This window comes from Solanum lycopersicum, chromosome 8 (assembly GCF_036512215.1).
Source record: "Solanum lycopersicum chromosome 8, SLM_r2.1".
In the NCBI taxonomy this organism is placed as follows: Eukaryota; Viridiplantae; Streptophyta; class Magnoliopsida; order Solanales; family Solanaceae; genus Solanum; species Solanum lycopersicum.
The window spans coordinates 55,925,487-55,946,645 of NC_090807.1; the positions used below are offsets into that span (position 1 = coordinate 55,925,487).

Sequence of the window (21,159 nt, forward strand, 5' to 3'; positions counted from 1 at the left end):
CTCTTGCAAAAAGTAAATGTGAATTTCCATTAGTGTGTACAATAAATACTAGAGGAGACGGTTCAGAGACATGAAAGGCCATATGACCAGCATTACATTTAAGAAAATTTCTTACACCTAAACTAGAGATGCAATCACTTGCTTACAGACTTTGCTATCACTTCTTCCCACCATCCGATCCACTGTTCCCCTAAAACAACTCATGATTCGATAATTCAAAATCAATGTATATACATAAAAATATAAAAGGTACCTTTATATACTGAACAATTTTTTACCGATAGGGTTCGGCTGAATCCCTTGTGACCCCCTAGATCTGTCCCTGGGCCAAGGCAATTAGGCAGAATATGCCACAACTTCAGCTCACTGAGAAGGCCCATGGGTGTGGAGGCCAAAGATTAAAGAAGGTTAGTACGTAGTCAGATGTATTTCTTTCCCATTCTCGGAATTTTTAGCATTATTCTTCTGGTTTCTCCTTATCTTTAGATTTCTATAACTACCTGCTGCTTCTTTGTCATGTTCGTTCAACCAAGGGTATATATAGGAAATCGTCTCTCTACCTTCACAATGTAGGGGTAAGATCTGTGTATGCTCTACCCTTAAACCCCACCACCTATGGGATTACACTGGGCTTGTTCTTGTCATTGTAGATCCCCATTAAAGTTTTGAAATTATTGTTGGATGTAACTTTAATACATAAATTTGACCTGTCAATGTAATTTAATTGGTCGGATCAGCTTAGCATACTTTCCAGGTTACAAAGCCATGTTTAATTAGGGATAGTTACCTATAGGCTATAAGGATTTCAGTTGCAGGGTGCAAAATTTGTATACCTTTTCCAAGTTACCTGCAATTGCTCTTTAAATAATTGCATAGAGTAAATATGTTTCAAAAAGTTAAAACTCATAATGTTATAGGATGGATATAAAAGTTTTGCAAGTCAGACAGGAGCTAATGAAGGAAACCCTTACATTACAATCCGGATCGAGACTATGAACTGCAAGGGTTGAATTCCAATAAGTGGTATGAAGTGAAGATCTCTTATCCTGCTTCTGTATGTTCATTTGCATTCTTGCATACCAGTTTTCTATACCCTATCGCTATTTTAAAGCTTAAACCTTTCCTGTTCAACTTATAACAGATACACCAGCTACTTTTACTCTACAACTAAGTCAAGGAAGTTCTGGGCTGAATGTTGGTAGGAAGTTACTGACTACTGAAAAGATAATTTTTCGGGTGGACACCAATCTTGAATTGTTTGGTGACAAGGTTTGGTTATGTCTGCATAATATAAAGTGATTATTGTCTGTTCTTTTGCAAATTTTTACCTCTCAAAGGGAACAACTAAAAGGAACCAAGAACATTCACCTACGACTTGTGTTTTCGAGTTACTGGCCATAAAAATGAAAAAAATAGAAGTAACTACCAGCCGCAAAGTTCTTGCAAAACAAACATAGTCATTCAAACAAACTAACCATCAGTGTGTACAATAAGTATTAGAGGAGACGATTTAGAGGCATGAAAAGGCCACAATGATTAATGACCAGCATTACATGAACACACAAGAAAATTTCTAACAGCTAAACTAGCATACATATATGGTACAAGGACTTGCTTACAGACTTTGCTCTCACTTCCTCCCACCACCCGATCCACTGCTCCCTTGAAACAACTCAGAGATTCGAGCTTCAAGATCTTCCACACTAAACTTGATATGCCTCTCTGTGTGCCTGCTGGAGTCGTTATTACTCTGCAACCTCCCAATAAAGTTGCGATATGCTGGAGACAAAGCCCCTGCTACAGAAATCCTTAATTCTTCCTTTAGTTGTTCATCAAAGATTATCCAAGTTGATTGAGTTTTACATATCTCCTCAAAGTAGGAATTGAATAACTTAAGCTTTTCTTTCAAAGACCTCGATGCTCCAGTAGGTGACGACATAGCATTATTATCAATCTTCAGAACTCCTGAAACCTTACTCCACGAACTACGGTGATAATTTACATGATACTGCTTAACTTTGGCCGCGTGTTTTCGTACCCAATCATCACCTAAAAGTAATCCCAACTCACTATCTTTAACTTTCTGAACAATGTATCTTTCATTATTCATCATAAAAACTGCCAACAAAGCCGAGTCCTTGTAAATCTTTGATTTTGTTTCCAGATTACTCTCAAGTAACTCCATAATCCATGCCATTTGAACAGCCAATGATGAAGACGAAAGTGCTCTATCATCCCCTTCTCTATAATCAACAGCACTAGCAGATGGCACAATGATTTCCTCAAAAACCTGTTCAAGAGTGATCCGGGATCGACAAGCTGCCCGGATATAATTCATCACATATCGAGTGATTGGGTGGAGTCCGCCGCCAGGCACTGGAGTCTTAGCAGGATCACGGCGAATCAAATTCTCCAACTCCATAAATATCCCTCTAATAGCCTCACCTAATCTTCTCCATATAGTCAATGCTTCATTCCTCAATAGCACACAATATTGATCCGAAAACATAAATTCAAATTCAGGCATCAAATCCCTAAGCGCCTCATAAACATCAAGTACCTTGAAAAGTCTCTCCGGTGCCCGACTAGAGATCGCAACAGCATCGGCAAAGTTGAGAAGTTGAATAGTAGAACCTCTAGAAACTTCCATAAAAGATAGATCAGAAACAGAGTTGAATCCAAAGAAGACCCGATCACAAAGTCGACGTTCACTCGGGAACAGAATTCGGAGAGCTACGTTGACCGCTTTAACCCATTTTTCAATCTCATCTTCAAGCTCATTCCACTGCATTTTCTGCACTTGATCCATACTCAGCTTCTGCAACCCCAATCTACTTAAACTCTCTTCTAAAAACTCTCTTCTAGACACACTATACGCGTGTGAACACTCTTTGTCATACCCAGCAGCCACCATTCTCTTAGCAATCTCATGAAGATCACTAATGATTCCCGCCGGTAAAGCTTCAATAAGAATCCCGTAATCCGTCACAGGATGTGCTATAGGAATCTCGCCACTATCATCATCATCATCATCAACTTCTTCTTCCTCTTCTTCAGATTCGTAGTAACCTCCCAAATTATCACCACCATTCTGGTGGCGCGTGAGATCCACGGACTCGGAGGCGCGTTGCATGAGGGTAGTAAACTCATCTTGTAAACGAAACATAGCTTGTTGAAGTAAATCCTCAGCTTTATCAAGAGAAGCAGAAACAGATTTATCATTAGCCATAGGATTCCATTCATGAATTATAGCCAATAATTGGTCAACAGAATCAAGGAAGGCAGCAGAATCAGCAGAATCAGACCATATAGGATGCTGAGCAGAGAGATGACGAGAGATCTGCCGATGAAGAGATTTAAGGCTCCGTTCAAGTGGTTGATCATCAGTAAGTTTTTCACGGAATCGATTGTCAAAACTAGAAAAGATTTGAAGGATGTCATCAGTCATAGTATCAGTATGACCAAGTGTTTTGGCGATATGACGAGCTACAGCTATGAGTTTTTCTTCACCATTTTCAGCCATGGATACAACTTTAGCTTCTCTGATTCAAATTTGTGTATGGAGGAAGAAGAAGAAATGTTTAAGGATAAGAGCTGGGCGTTGGGGCCCACAGAAAAGTCTAAATAGCTCAATTATGTCTCCACCTCTTTACATTAAATTGACAACGCGCAAAAATTAGATCTTTCAATAATACTACTCAAATAAGTTTTTTTGATTTTTTATAAAATATAAAAAGATACACTTTTATAATTCAAACCAAATTATTTAAAAAGAAAAATTTTCCCTCATCTGTACTCTTCTTTTCTTCATCTTCTTCCTTAGAAATTCGAAAATCCGTCGTTACTCTTTTTTTGCAGTCGTTATTTTGCCTCTCCAGTCCTTCTTTACTCTCTCATCTTTCTGAGCTGTAATCGTGTTCGATTAGAAATGGGTAAGTTATTTTTTGAAATACTTTACAATTTTCGAAGTTTTTTTCTTGGATTAATGAACAATAAAATGTTTTGTAGGTGTAAAAACTGAATAATCGACTTAATGGCGTGTATTATATATCATTTTTGAAAGAAAATTAGTCAACTCAAAAAATCCTTATTTTGAGAAAATGTATATGTACTGTAATGTTATCATTAAGTGAAAAGTCATTTTTTGTTGATGTTGTTGTTCTTTTTTTTGACCATTTTGTTGATATGATTTTAGCGTATGTTGCCACATTTTAGTAATATGTTGGTCATGTGTTGCCACATATGATCCAAATATTGCAATAATCTGTACAGATGTGCCAACATATGATGCATTTGTCGCTACATAAGATGTATATGTCGCGCAACAGCAGGTACATATGTGGCAGCATAATGTTAAGTTATAGCAACAGACTATCCATCGGTTGTAACATATTGCTAATATTATTTTATAATGAATTGTAAAATTGATATGTTGCTCATCTGTTGCCACAGAAGATTCAAATGTTGCAATAATCTGTACAGATGTATCAACATATGATGCAGTTATTGCTACATAAGATGGATATGTTGCGCAACAGCAGGTACATATGTGGCAACATAATGTTAATTCATTGCAACAGACCATCCATCAGTAGCAACATACTGCTATTATTATTTTATAATGAATTGTAAAATCTCAATATTTTTTTATTTTCCTTATAGATGAAATGATACAAGAAACTTCATCTATGACAACAACTTAATCTTCTAAGATGAAATGCTTTTTTTGTCTATGAGAAGAATGTGAGCAACAGCATGATTATTTTATTAGTCGTGTTAACAAATTCACTGATACTTTTAAGAAAATATCTCATAATATTGATGTGCAAAGATCCAAGAAGATTTCACAGCCTTTGAAATATAGGAGGTTGAAAAAATCTATTTCTCAAACACCTTCTATGATTATTGAGAAGAAAGAAAAGGAGAAGAAAGCAAAGGAGGAGAAGGAAAAAAATGCAAGGGGAAGAAGGAAAAGAAGGCAAAGAGGAGAAGGAGAGGAAGAAGAAGGCAAATGAAGAGAAGGGGAAGGAAAAGAAGGCAAAACAGGAGAAGGAGAAGAAGAAGAAGGCAAAGAAGATGGAGAAGGAGAAGGAGAAGCAGAAAGAAAAGGCAAAAGCGAAAAAGAAAGGGAAGAAAGTCGAAGTTGTCAGGCATTTGAAGGTTTTAACATTGACGGCGAGGGTCCAACTGAACTAATGTCATCCTTCTCGCAATGGATAAAAGAGGGTCTTTACAAGCATCATGCAAAAAAGTAACTAAAGTAAAGCAAGTAAAGTCGTTCAACTATTATTAGAATTTCTTCTTGTTGTCCAATATATAATGATTTATTATAATTACACAATTGCAGAGGAAACAAGGAGGATCACTACTTAGCCAATTGCTCAAAACTTGAATTTGACGAACTTGATTTAGTAGTTGCATTTTCAATGAATAAGGACTGCTTCTACGTAATGTCTCAACCTAATAGGTGATGGAATGATGAGAAAATCCATGCTCATTTTTATATGTACTGTTTAGTACATGAATATATATAATTAAATTGATACACTTGATTGATGCATGTGTGCAGTATGTGAATGTCATATTTTACTATTTGCGTAAGAAGTCGAAGCAAAAGATTCAATCTGAATATCAATATACCACCACTAGTTATTTTTTCAAAACATACATTGACAATTCTAGTGAATATGAGGATAAAATCATTGACATAATGAAAGGGTATGCTATACCTTCTGGAATGTCTTGGCACTTGATGGATGATGTTTATGTTAGTAATGAGAAATTCCATTGGGTCTTGGCAGTTGTTGCATTGAAGGAACGGTGCATAAAAGTGTACGATTTCATGTCCTCAAATAGGTCTAATAGAAAACTATCCTCCGAGATTCAAAAGATGGCTACAATGTTGCCAAAATATCTTGAGTTAAGTGAATTTTTTGAGCAAAATGAGCGAAACAACTAGTCAGTTCTTAAATGTTACCAAGAAAAGAACAAATCTCACCCATTGAAGTCAGTCATGTTACTTGTATTGCCCAACAAGAAAGCAGTAGTCTGTAAGTATCACAATATTATTTTGTCTTACGACTATCGAAATGTGATGTTATTATACTTTCTGATTGATGATATACTATGCAGAGATTGTGGAATTTTTGTTGTTGCATAGTATTTGAGTGATGGATTACAAGTACCATCATGCAGAATTAGTGCTGACACCCTTCGCTTGAGATATGCTTCACTCCTATGGGATTATGGGATTGTAAAGGCTCAAAATGGTTACGTTAGTAACAATGAAGATCTAAAGATGCGTAGAACTAAAAAAAAATCTAAGATCGATGAAAATGTTGAGTTTACAACCATTAATTAGATAGGTGGTTATGTATATCATATCATTATGAATTACCTTTTTGTTGATAAGTTGTATAGAACAATTGGTGAAGTATTAATTAAAATGTAATTTCTGTAGTAATAAACACGATAAAATATATGTTGCAACAGTTCGTATATATGTAGCAACAGATAGTATATATGTAGCAACATATGTCACAGTTTGAATCGTCAAAATAAAAAAAAATTAAACGACTTTATTTTCATTTTCCCTCTCTCCTCTCTCCTCTCTCCTCTCTTCCATAAATATCGTTTCGTATTCCACAAGATTTATTTATACTAATTTCTCTTCTATATATGTAATTTCTGTCGTAATAAACACGAAATAATTATATGTTGCAACAGTTCGTATATATGTTGCAACAATTCGTATATATGTAGCAACATATATTATGTATATAGCAACATATGTCACAATTTGAATTGTCAAAATTAAAAGAAAAAAATTAAACAACTTTAATTTTCATTTTCCCTCTCTCCTCTCTCCTCTCTCCTCTCTCCTCTCTCCTCTCTTCTATAAATGTCGTTTCGTATTCCACAAAATTTATTTATTTCTTCTCTACTAGCAACTACTTCTCCTTCTCTCTTCTCTTCTTCTCTTAGTCCTTCCTTCACAGATCATCTTCTACAGCAAGGCGGTGTTGTCCTCATAATTTCTACTTTATCGTTGATATATATCTTCTCAGGTAAGGTAACATTTAATTAGGGTTTGAAATGCATGTGCTTATCTGCTTATTGCCCTGTTTTGACTTGTGGTTGTAGCTCATGTGTGTGTGGCTTTCAAATATTTTATTTTTGTGGTTGCAGATACAAGTATAATGGCTCCTGTCAAAACAAAACTTGATATTGATACATCTTACCAAACAAAGATCCAGAAGAAGGTTAGGTCTAAAATTCATAGGAAGAGGAACGAAAATATTACACTTTTAGAAAATCTTACAAATTCTTCTTCTCAAGCAGAAGTAGAATTTTGTTAAAAAGAATATGAATAAAGACAAGTAGTGGAGGAAGATGATGGAAAACAAGAAGTTGAGGAACAAGGGAAAATAAATGAAGTTCAGGATGAAGAAGGGGAAAATACAGAGGTAGTAGTTGTGGCACAAAAAGAAAAAATAAATGAAGTTCATGAAGAAGAGCAAGAACTTCATGAAGAGTCCAATGCTAGAGGTGATGATGGGATTAAAATCATCAATGCAGACACTTTCCCTGTGCATCTGCAGCCTGATGCTAATGGTGACAACATCATTAGGTCAGTCCTGGGAAGACCTTTCGTCAAATTCAGGGATATCCTCAAGAGAAATCAATTGAAAGAATTTTCCAGAAATAGCTGTTTTGGTCATTTTCTTGATATACCCATTGATCCACTTTCACGTTTTCAAATGACCATAGTGTATGAACTTCAGGAAAAAAAAAAGTTCATTTTTGAAAATTGTAATAAGAAGGATGAAATTCTAATTAATTATTATGGCATGCCAATTTTTTTTTTTTGGAATAAGAGAGTTTGCCATAGTTACAGGGCTAAAATGTCATCCTCCTGTTGAGCCCATCCCTGAATACATTGTTAAAACAAAACCACAACAAAAGAAAATAGTTAAAGAAGTAGCAGAAGCAGGACAACAGTAACTGCCAGCTGAGGAGCAAGACTTGATATCCCTTGTTGGCAAAAGCTTTAAAAATTCTGACTTATTAAGTTTGTTGGAACGGGAGGATACATCAAGGAAGCACAAGGAGTCATTATGCTTACTTTGGTTTACACATAATATTCTTTTGCCGAAGAATTCGGGCAACGACATACTTTTAAAGTATGTCAATTTCTGTCAAGATATTGAAGATTTCAAGAACTATAGGTGGGGTCATGAGAGTTTTCATCTAACTGTCGACTACATGTTGAGGCCTTTAGGAGAAAAGACTAGCAACTTGTTGGGGTTTCCATGGGCTTTCATGGTAAAGCTGAATGTTTTTAATCTTTTTATATGATATTAAGTAATAATTCAACATTTGATTATTGACAGATTTTTCTTTTTTACAGGCCTGTGCATTTGAATCATTCCTCATTTGACCTACCAAGTAATTGCAGCAGAAGAGAGATCATCCCCAAGGATGATGAGATGGTTGATGGCAAGATCAAAAACTACCAAAGAAGGGCATATTCCAAATTTTTTTAACCCTTCTTTTGATGCAGTAAGTTATTATTAGTATATCACAGACATATGTTGCTACATTTGTGTCACATGTTGCTATAGATGATTCATTTGTTCCTTCATGTGCCACAAATGTTGCTACAGACGAGTCGTGTGTTGCGACATGTGATACATGTAACTACAGATGATTCATTTGTAGCAACATTTGTGTCACATGTCGCAATAGACAATTTATCTATAGCAACATTTGTGGCACATGTAGCAACACATGATTCGTCTGTAGCAACATATGTGTCACATAATGTTACTCTGTTTATTTCAACTTATTTGTCTAGTTTTTACTTTGCATAATAGGGGACAAAGCTACACTATGTTCAAGATGTCCAAGACATCAAGCGAAATACCCTTCAAAAAATTACACCTTGTGTGTGTGTATATATATATATATATATATATAATACTCCAAGCGAGGACCCTTTGATTTTTCTTTCTTTTCGTTAAAATTTTAAATAAAATTTAAAAGTAAGTATTTAATTTAAAATTAATAAGTAAATTCTTTTTTTCTATTAAAATACTAAAAGCGAAAAAGCCGTTAAAATTTTAAATAAAATTTAAAAGTAAATATTTTATTTTGAAATTAATAAGCAAATTCTATATTTTCTATTAAACTACTAAAAGTGAAAGAAGCCCTGTGCAGAATTACTTTTCATGTCTCGTTGTTAAGTCACCCAAGATTGACAGAATCTCGAAGCAAAAAGTGGATTCATTCTTTTCTCTCTTTTTTTCGTTCACTTCCTATTAAATAAACATGAACATTTCAAGCTAAATATCATGTACTTCGATTTTAAAATTTTTGATGTATTTTTTAATTAAAAAAATAATATTATTAATGTTACATAGTTTGATTTACAAAAATTTAGTGCCCCTTCGTTAAATTATTATTTTTTACCTATGCAATTCTTGAACACTCTTCGTGAAATTTCTCGATTTTTTTTTTTTTTTGCAAGCGGAAGAATTGTAAGCAATAGACAAAATACACAGTAGTGGATGGTTAGGAGAAAGAATAAATACAAAACAACAAAAGGGATAAATATGGCCATATTGAGGGAGAAACTGATTAGCAGGATGATAACCAAAAATTGTGGAGCAACACCTCCACAACATAGAAATAAATATGGTTCATAATCATGAATTAAATACAACAAAGCTTTAGCATAACTTCACTAGATACAACAGAGAACCTTCAATATACATCTGTTACTGCCCACAGCTGAGGCATGGTAACAGATCCAACACCTTCAAATAAGTTCCTACACGACCCGATTAATCTAACATTATGGTAAGCGAAGGTAGCAGAGAGACAGAGAGAGAGATAGAGAGCAACTGCAATGACTAGTGAAAACAATTACTAACTATAGTGTTTTGTTTCATGCTGTGCTAGTGTTTTGTTTACCTGTAATCTCACTTTCATTTTCGTCTCCGTTTAACAACTGACTTTGTGAGTGCTGTCGCTTATGCACTTGAACAATGTCATTTGTGCTCAAGAAACTAGGCTGATTGGTTGAAGCAAGAAGCCGTGCCCACATCCTGTCTGTTATGACCACATTATTTTGCTTCTCAGTAATGCGCTGCATAGGAAAGACGTGTAGTCAACTTGTGAAAATGGTGTCTCCTTAGTAATAGGAGTCAAATGGCTATGAAAGTCGAATCAAGATAAAACTAGTGCCCACAATAGAATATGTTTTGACAAGGTAAAACCGGCGACATAATTGATTGAATGGCTTTTGGTTCCCCTTTGGACCACCAAGTCACAGTGGCGAAAATGATCCTAATCGAGCTTTCACATGGAAGACAACATAAGCTTTTACATACAATGCACAAAAATGTTGCTGATTCCAGTAATGCCATGAAATTAGAATAATGACATGTTTAATGTCATATTAGAGATGTCAGCACCATAACCCTGAGTACAGAACAACAGGTTGCTGATAATAATCTTAGAAAAAACAGCATATGTTTTTCCTAAGGTGTAACTGCTTCTAACTGAATGGTAAAGCAAAACTTCCTGACTGTTTAACTTACTTATCGAAAGGCAGCAAACAATATCTCCTAACGTTGTAAAATTCAAGAACAACTGGATGGATAGAATCTAATGCACGATGTGAGTGTTGGAGGAGTGACCATAAAAAGGACATCAATCTTTTAGAACATGAGTTCATTCTCAAGTGAAACCCCCAAACCAGGTGTTAGACTGGAAGCTGCTCAATATAAAGCATCTAGGAACTAAAATATGCCTATGGTATGATAATTCGCAGCCAAGTCCCAGTGAGATTCCAATGGGCACAGTGTTGGTAGCAGTAAATACCTTGAGGTTGTTAATAAGAAAACAACAGATATACAACTAGAAAGATCAACAACCAAATGTGGATACTTACATTAAAGGGAAGATATGTTTGGCGACCATTGACAATCCCCGAGGTGAAGCCTGTGTACCCTGCCATAGCTCCATGAACACAACTTTGAGCAAGAATCGTGCAATATACATTGTCGGATGCATTACTTGGAACCGCACGAATCATGTAAGTTGGGTCTGCGTGAAAATATGAATTGCTGATTAGCTCCATAAGTTTTCCAAAAAAATTTAGCCATTCAGATGGTTGAAATTTTCCTACCTATATATTTAAGAGTAATGGGCATCTTAAGCTTTTTTCCAAAATGATCCTGCAAGAAGTAAAGAAATGGTGAGTACAATGCTAATACATATACTTATTTAATTAAGCTCAATCATGGTTTTCCCATAAATGCAAGAAAATATGGAAAAAGAAAAAAGTAGGCCAAGAACCATTTCCATGTTTTTGAATCATAGCAATCTTTATACTGGATAAACATGACAATCTAAGACTACTTCTGTCATTGCTTCAGGGTGCTTTCAGTAAGCAGTTCAACAAATTTCATGTTGATCATCTCTGTTAGATGATACAGTAATTAGTAGAGTGTTTAAAGGAAAATTTAGGAGTCCGGTCTTTGTACAAAATTTATAACATATCATTCCTCAAGGTGATGGATAAACAACAACAAGCAATTCAACAAATTTCATGTTGATCATCTCTGTTAGATGATATAGTAATTAGTAGAGTGTTTAAAGGAAAATTTAGGAGTCCGGTCTTTGTACAAAATTTATAACATATCATTCCTCAAGGTGATGGATAAACAACAACGCATTCAAAATTTTAAAAAAAAAACAAAATATCTAAATATAGAATTATAATGCCTCACCAAATATTTCTTAAGTTATTCAAAGAGTATATGGTAAAAAACACACCTAAACTATCACGTTTTCGCGAGTTTCATACTTGCCCATTTTCTCTTTACCTACCTAAAATATTACTCCATTTGTATTAAAACACACCTAAACCATCACTTTTTCGGGAGTTCCATACTTATCCATTTTCTCTTTACCTACCTAAAATATTACTCCCTTTGTATTAAAACACACCTCAATTTGAGTCGGCCAACAGGTACATTCGGTATGAACTTTAGTACATTTAATTCTCCAACACATGATATTAGTTCTCTCACGTTTCTACAAATTCGCATCTCATTCTGCATTCTGTTATATACTGTAAGGATTGAACAACTCAGACTATAATAACCTTACCCTGATTTTATGGGATACCCACAAACCAACATCTTGGAGAAGCTTGTTTCCTGAAGCATCTTGTTGACTTCCAGCATTGGAATTCTCTGCTGCAAGAAGTTCCTGCCCAGCCCCTTCGGCTATCACAATAACCATGTGTCCTTCCTCTCTAAGCCTTTTCTTAACAAATTCGAATAGACCACCACTTCCATCAAGAAAGAAGGGTGACTCTGGAATCAAACAGCAGTCAACATCTCTGCTTGCTAAAGTGGCATACATTGCAATGAATCCTGCACCCAATTCCATAAAATTGATTAAAATCAAGATTTGTTGTTCGTTGGAAAGTACAAAAATCTATAAATTATGGAAGCATGGACACGTCTAGGCAGTTTAGCATTAAAAATATGACTTGAAAAACATTTTGCTGTCTCATAAAAACTCACTTTAGCTATGTTTTATCAATAACAGCTATGGCTATCTAGTGACAAGTTTTTCAGCTAACTATGCAGAGAAGAGCTTATTACTTGACAGCAAACAACTAACAATAAAGTCACAGATAAGATATGCAGTGGAGATAGATATAAAAGATAAAAGTCTTTATAAAAACTTGATTAAAAAAATTATATACTAGTCTATTTGCCATGCGTAATAACTTTGTAAAAGCATGTTACCACTATAGCGACCCATTAGCTTCACCACACCAATACCGTTCTCAGCACTTTGAGCTTCAACATGTGCTGCATTGATGGCACGTTGAGCCTCCTCTACAGCAGTATCAAAGCCAAATGACTTGTCGATGATCTGATAACAGAACAAAGTTTATTTTACATACAGGAGTTCAAACTGAAGAGCACTATTAGCTACTAGTTGCTTAAGTCAAATGAGACGGTAAACTACCAAAATGAGATTTCAAGACATTACACTATACATTTAAAATTTAGTAGTAAAGTTTATGCTTGGCACTTTGCAAGAAACTTCAGATTACTTCCTAAGGCTGCTAAATTGTCTATCGTACTAGAACAAAATATAATAAATCATAACATGAAGAAATGAGAAATACTGGAATATCATTGTCAATTGTCTTGGGTATCCCAGCAACAGCTACTTTGAGACCACGCCGCCTAATTTCCTGCAAAAAGGGAGTAGGATTATTCTAAGAGTGCTTGCAAAGATGAAGAGAAATTCTCTTTTACCAAGCGACAAATTGAAACCTTCAAAGAGACAAGGACCATCAGAACACAAAATCAGATACCAAGTAATGCATATAACAGTAGGGTGTTCCATTTACCATTGCAGTGAAACTAAATATGCATCTACCATATTCAAAAGAAAACGTTTATCATGTAAAAGACTAGCAACTCTGTGGAAACTACTGTAACATACTGACAAAAGCTAGCTAGAACTAGTTAGTAAGGTATATTCAACCATATTGAATCTCTGTGCAGATGATGTTGACATAGTACATCAGGCTTGGAACAATATATTTGATTTGATCTTTGTAGAGTGATAGAGAATCCGATCAACAGACTAATTATAAAGAAGGGATTGTTGCACTTCAGAATTGCCCTAGTTGAAACTATCTCATGTTTTTGGGTGGGTATCTAACTGGTCTCATAATTTGTAGAATCTAACATACCTCATAAATGATAGCTGCTCCTTTTAGAGTCCCATCACCACCAATTATATAGACCTGAATCAATAAGAAAATCATTATACCAAGTGGAAGCTTTTGAGCAAAAAATAATTTCTTTGGGATGAAATCAAAGAGGCCCAAGACGAAGCTCACAAGAAATTGCAAAAATAGAACAACGAAAATTTCTAGAAGATATTTATGTTGTTGTAACATTAAAATTAATCAATAAGAATCTTTCCTTCCATATTCTACTCAAACTTCTTTTTCTATTAAGAAGATACTTGTCACCATGTACATTTCTTCAATTATACATAGCTCTTTCTTATGACCAACATACCACTTTCGATAATTATACATAGCTCTTTCATATGACCAACATACCACTTTCAAAAATTATACGTAGCTCTTTCATATGACCAGCATACCGCTGTTGACAATTATACATAACTAAACGAGCTGCTTATAGCAATTAGGAAATCCACCCCAAAGAGAGAAAAGGGACCAAAAGAAGAAAAGGTCCTGTAAGATTCAGCAGTGGACGTATTTAGACAATCTTCAGAGTTGAGTTACCTGGTTTATTCCATGGTCCTGTATGCTGTCAACTATCTTTTTGGTATCGTGGCCCCCTCGTGACGTTCCAAGGATTGTACCACCACGTTTATGAATATCATTTACAAGCTTTGGAGTCAAATTGATAGTGTTTTTTGCATAGAAACCTCTGTAGCCTCCCTATGAAGGAGAAAATGTACTGTTAGCTGCACAGACAAAAGCCTAGCAAGAACGAAAAGGTTGAACATCAGCTAACTCACTTCTATTCCGAGGACTTTATCTACACCGTACATATAATCAAGGCTATGTACAATTTCTCTGATTACTGTGTTTAGCCCAGGGCACAAACCACCACATGTTACAATACAAGCACGGACATCATCTGAATTGAAATAAACCTGAGAAATATTGAAGCTTTCTTCTGAGTGAAAGATTTCATATCAATAATAGCTTATAGCTAGATTGGTTAATGGCAACAAATTGCATATTGCCGTCCTTGAAAAAAGTAGGCATACCTTCTGACGGGGACCAGCACGCCGAAAATGTACTCCTCGCTGACTGTCCTTATGAACAACTATCTGCAAAGTGATCAAACAAATTCACAACTATTATCACAATGAAAGAGGATGGATTGATGAATAAAAGAGCTCTGTCGGACAAAAAAAAAATCATTATAGGCAAAAGAAAAGAGAATCTGACAAGGAATTTGAAAGTAAAATAAAGGGATGGCTGAATAATTTTGTCCCAGAAAGCCAACTCAGAAAATTCTACAAACTTTTTTGGCCCTTTCACTCCAATGGCATAGTAGATTGGTTACTGCTGCAAGATTGAAGAAATGATTCAGAATGCAAAGTTCAGTTTGGAGACTCTGTAGACACTCTGAAGAGTCAGTCATGTCTTCCTTTTCATTAGCTTCTAGAATAGGTGCAGTTAGTTCTTACTCTGTTCACATTTACTTCAGCCTTTCTATTCTTTAAGGAACCCACTAAAGTATATGCTCACATTAGTATGTTTCCTGATGCATCATTCATAGCAGTGGAATGATAAAAGTGGCCATAGAATTTCTCATTAAGTGGTACTACGATATTATTTGGGATCTGTTGTTTCTCCAAAACTCACATCAGACAATAATGGTCCTCTACTCTTGCTTTCTAGATAGTTATATTTGTACTTCATTTATATGACTAGCATCCCACTTTGCAGAATCACTAACTCAACTATCACAGATCAATGTAGATATCTGTTAGTAAGAAAGAAGTACAGACATTCTCTATGAAAGAAATTTATATATACGGGCAGAACATGTTAGAAAGAAGAACGCACCTTCTGAGGAACTGTATCATCCATGTCGACAAAGTACTGCCTAAAATCATAAAGACAGTTTATAAATTGTCAAGGATCAATTGCATAAAAACTGCCATATTGGCCTGAGAGTTTTGAAGAAGGAAAGGTTAATAATGGACTCACTTCACCACTGAGTATGCTGGATTAGACCGCAAGGGATTATCAAAAATCTGCATCCAGAAATGAAATGAAGAATAAAGTCCAGTTAGTATAATATAAACATGTAGAGCAACAAAAACACATGGTTGAGGGGGTTACACAGATGCATATTTGTAATAGATGAAATCAAAGTGTTCGTGTCTGGCAGATACACTTCTTATTTTCTGACTGAAAAAGTGAAGACAACTCTTGCAAAATAAAAAAGAAGTGAATTTCTCCAACCAAAAGTATGAGCAAAACCAACTGAGAGTTAAGAATAGTGATTCCAAATTAGAATCAACTTCAGAGAGAGAAAACAAACAAAGATTAGTAATAACATTTTAAAACTTGTTGCTTCCTAGAAAGGGTACAGCCAGGATGAAAACAATGCGCATTTAAAAAGCTCATCCTGTAAGAAAAAGTATGCCCCTCAACCATGAAGAGAAAGAGTACATATACGAAACTCTTCAGGAGGAAAAGACGAAAATGCATTGCTTGTTTGATCTGAAAGACATAAAAGTAAAACTTCTTTTATACAAAGCTCAAGTTTGTTCAACTAAATGAGAATGCAACAAAAATCAAAGTATTGGCCATCTGATATCTCATTTCCTCCTAAATGTAAAACGCGAGAAAATCATCGTTAAGTCTCAAATAAAATAAATTAAAAATATCATCTAAAAGTGCATGAATTTAGTGTATCACAAAGCGTGATAACTTATCAATGCATTAACTTACTACTCTGCATGAGCTAGAGTTAACATCCTTCATTCATGAATCATTAAGTGTTATTGTGGAACTCATTAGTACATAGCAACACAACTGATGCATGTTTCTCAATGTGACAACATCTCTCTCCCTCTCTTAAGTCCAATCTCAATCCGATATATAAACAAATATATATATATGGAATTTCTATAGAGAAATTGCTCAATATGTCCACCCCTTTATATTCAATTAAGAACGCGCAAATTATGTAAACAATGTTAGATCTTCCAATAAACTACTAAAATAATACCTAGTTAGCACTTATATCTTCAACCCCAATTGGATCTTAGAACCTTTAAGACAAGTCCCTACATCAATTTTTCCAACAACTCACTAGAATACAACAAAAGTTGATGCATGTTCACTCAACATCTCTTAAGCTAAATAAAGATTCATTCTTTTCATAACAACCCATTGAAATACATACACATACATTATATGATAGATTTAGAGAGTAAGAAAGTGTACAGGAATATTAGGGATGTAATCAGTCAAGTGAGGCACATCTTCAAGTACGTAGCCAAAATCTCCATTCACCACCTTCATTTGATATTTACTCTCTGTACCCATCTTCCCAAAAATTTAAAAAAAAAACAATAACACTACTTCAATGATAACTCAAAAGGGTGTCTGAAAATAGTAGAAAGATTGTATTTTTACAGCAATTGTGATCAATCCAGAAGAAAAAAGATGGTTTTTTTTTCTTTTTTGGTTCTTGGAATAGTAGTTAGTTATAAGTGCGATAAATAAGGTATAAGAAGAGAAGGTGAATTGAGGATTCGTTGAGTCAGAGTCAGAATCAGAATGTTGAAATGAAAGGTAGAAAACCAGAACGCTACGCCGATGGTTTTGGAATTAAATTTGTATGCTGCCCTTCAAACTTCTACAATTCTGCTACTACGTATTCTTTCTCTTTCCATACCCCAAAATCATACTCCCATTCTTAGTCATGTGTTCGTTTTTTAATATTTGTCGTTAGTGTATAATTGAAGTAATATTTATCATTTTATACGATATCACTTCATATAAATTTTTCTAAAATTTAAGATAAATTAATTTGATGTGTGAGATATATTAATCGTTATGTAACATACATTATATTTCATACATGATACACTAATTTGATATATATTTTATACACGATACACTAATTTGATGCGCGAGATATACTAATCTGATGTGCGAAAATAAGGGAATTTTGAAGATTTGTAAAACTTATAGAGGATAATGTTAATAAGTAAACTAAAAAGTGAAATTTCTGTAATTTTTCATCAAAATTTATGTCGAAAAAAATAAATGTTTTATTTTTAAAAAATTAAATTATCTCCTGAACAACTTATGTTTGAGTTTAGGGCAGTAAATTTTCATGAAATAAATAATAAACATAAAAATTAAAGACGTAAAATATACATTGATAAAGATAAATATCAAGTCATGCAAAAATTTGATCAATTCAATTTAGAGAAAATACCCTTTAAGAATAAACACTCTCTTCTCCTTCATGAATAATGACAGAGAAATTTTACTCATTATATGAAAGTGTTTTGTATTAAATGACTATTTTAGTAGCTTTTGGATGCTAGCATGAAATCTCTTATTCAAAAAAATATCTAATTAATTGTATTGATAATTTAGATATAGTATTAAAATGACAAAATATGTTTTAATTAATTATTTATGATGTACACTTTTGACATGCAAAAATGATGGTATATAGAGAAGAGCAAAACCATTAGCCAAATGAAGTCAAAAGTTGGATTCCCAATCAATTAAAGTCTAGAAACTAACTATTTTTCTCCTTTTTTTCTGTTGGAATTGTAATAATAGAAAGAAGACTTGCTTCTCCATGCAAAAATTAATATGGGAAGCAGTAATTAAGAAAATTAAAAAAATTTAAAGAAAAAGTTAATTAAAAAATAGTAAAGTTAAAAGGGTAAAAATATTTAAAAAGGTAAAATAATTTAGATGAAATATTATATTGACTAAGTCTAGCTAAATTTTCCCGCTAAAAAGATTTCACAAATTAATATTATACTTTCTCTATTCATCATTATGTATCAATTATACTACTTTGAGATGTCCAATAATATTATTTAATTTATAAAATCAATAAATAATTTATCATGTTATATCTCTTTTATTTTTGCTGTTAAATACACTCAATTTTAATGTATAGATGACTTTATATTTAAAAAGAGTGATTTAGTAAAAATATTTTGATTATTTATTGTTTATTAATTTATATACTGAATCAATATCAAATGACTATTATCAGACAGATTTCACTTTTAATTTCCTATTTACCATTTCACGAAAATTTTAGTACTATAATAACAACATGCCGTAAAGTTTCACAATCAAATCTGAATATAGTACTTCCTCTTTAATAATAGTTGTCTAATTGACTTGATACAAAAATTAAGAAGCAATAAACGATAAAAGCAGTTTTATTAATATAAGTTATTTAAGCATTGAAAAATGAATAATAGATATAATAATAAAGGTAAAATATATACAGAGTGATAAATTACTTATCAAATTTATAAACTTGACAAATATGTTTTGACATTTCAAAATAGTATAATGTATATATAAAAATAAACAGTGAAAATAGAATGTATCAAATTTTATGTAAGATAAATAAATTATTTTTGATCGATCAGACTATACCTTTAGTATAAATTCCATATATTTTATATACTCTTAGCTTCCCTTTCCTATAAGTAGGTAATATGTAAAAAAAATATATATATAAAATAAAAGTGTTGGATTAGCAATACATAGATTAAGATTATTAAATGATAAAACATGTTCATATAGTAATCAATATTTTAACTCTATATTTCTAATTAGTGTATAACTAGTTTATATATTATAATCTATTATTTAAAATAAATTGAACTCATTATTTTTAAAATTTTACTTTCAGTATGTGTATTTAAAAAAATACTTCTACTTAATTTGTAAAAATACTTTGTAATAAATGGTTCTTCACTTAAACCTCTTTATTCAAACCATGTAGCTCCCCTCTAGAATGTATAAGATAAAGTTTAGATCTTAATATTTGTCACAAACCATGCACCACATTTGTCTTAAAAGTATGATTAATTTGACTAAACAAAATTAGAGAAAAGCCAAATTAAAGACTTGATCATTTTCATAGATCCTTCATAGTTTTCACCAACTTTGACAAATAAAAGTTTCTAGATAATATGTAATCATGTATAATATATGCATAAAATTTTAGAACTTCAATATAATATTTGCTACATTCCTATAGTTAAATCTTGCACATGTTAAAAAGGACAAAAGAATGACATCATAATTTTTTTTGCTAGGATTTGAGTATTGGAACAACTTTCTAACTATATAAATTTTGTGAACAAAATTTTTATGAGCATAGTTTTTCTTTTAAACATTTTTTAACGAAAGGTTAAGATTGAACGTTATAGTCGTTTAAATAAATTATTTACACATTTTAACTTTTAGAGCGATATATATATATATATATATATATATATATATATATATCTATCGAAGTAAATTTATTTATTTTTTTATTATGCCTAGATAAATGAAAAACACATATTCAATGATACCACGTATCAAATAACATAATTACCATTCTACACTATTATATTTCAGTGCTTTTGCTAATTTAATCATCCTAATATTGTTAGGATCGGAAATAAGCAGGTGTAAACGCGGAAGCTAGCAAAGCAAACCTCAAAAGACCACGAGTAAGAAGACAACGAGAAATATACCAAAAGACACGAAGATTTAACGTGGTTCGGTCAATTGACCTACGTCCACAAAGGAGATGAGCAATCCACTATAAATATGAGAGTACAAAATACAGAGAGAAACAACCTCAACCAATTCACTCGGAATATATGGGAGGTTTGACCCACAAATTTCCCCCCTAACCAAAACTCTCAAAGCCCTTTAAGACTACATTGTGAATGTTGATTAAGTTAGAAGGAAAATTCCTCTATTTATAGAATTCTAAACCTTTTCCTACCAGAAAAATAATTAGTCAATGCAAAACCTTTTCCTAAAAGGAAAACCTATTTATGGTAAGAAATCATGGCAAATAAAAACCAACAAATATTTCACCTCTAGCTCATTCCATTTTACCTAAACCTATTAATAATTCTCAATCTATAATATCAAAACATGACTCTGAAATTGAATTGCTTATCTAAAATCAAAGCAAAAACTTCAGAATTTGTTCGATTCATAATGTTTTGAAGTTCAAATTATTAACATAAGCTTATAATTAAATTTTTAATAACATATTCTAAGAAATTCTTTGTTTTCCATCGATGAGTGCAATGTTGATTTCATTCAATTTAATGTCTTTTTTGCTAAAAGATTTAGCCTATATCTTCTTTTTTTTTGTGACTTGAGCTATAGGATTTTTTTGTCTTTAATTATCTTCAATTATATTTTCAAATTAACAATGTAAATGATTAGATGAAGCTGCTCTTTTTTTTTTTGCTGCTTTGATCGTGGACAATAGTCTAACTTTACGTATGAAATTGAATTGTTTTTACGTGTTTAAATTGTAA

The 21,159-nt window shown here is 33.0% G+C and overlaps 2 protein-coding genes across 2 annotated transcripts; both read right to left on the reverse strand.

Annotated features, from left to right (window-relative positions):
• Positions 1 to 1,437: 1,437 nt before the first annotated feature.
• On the reverse strand, positions 1,438 to 3,595 carry LOC544143 (exocyst subunit exo70 family protein). The gene is given in 1 exon segment (NM_001247463.2): positions 1,438 to 3,595. A coding segment is annotated over 1 exon segment (1,893 nt). The 5' UTR covers positions 3,524 to 3,595; the 3' UTR covers positions 1,438 to 1,630.
• Positions 3,596 to 9,651: 6,056 nt separating this feature from the next.
• Positions 9,652 to 17,475, reverse strand: LOC101245480 (ATP-dependent 6-phosphofructokinase 6). Its single transcript, XM_004245088.5, has 14 exons — positions 17,057 to 17,475; positions 15,809 to 15,855; positions 15,665 to 15,704; positions 14,857 to 14,919; positions 14,602 to 14,739; positions 14,363 to 14,521; positions 13,796 to 13,849; positions 13,220 to 13,288; positions 12,831 to 12,960; positions 12,181 to 12,449; positions 11,195 to 11,243; positions 10,958 to 11,112; positions 9,976 to 10,150; positions 9,652 to 9,832 (listed from the first exon to the last, which is right to left on the reverse strand). The coding sequence occupies exons 1-14, from the start codon at positions 17,156 to 17,158 to the stop codon at positions 9,780 to 9,782; spliced, it is 1,503 nt and encodes a 500-aa protein (XP_004245136.1). The 5' UTR covers positions 17,159 to 17,475; the 3' UTR covers positions 9,652 to 9,779.
• Between the last annotated feature and the right edge of the window lie 3,684 nt (positions 17,476 to 21,159).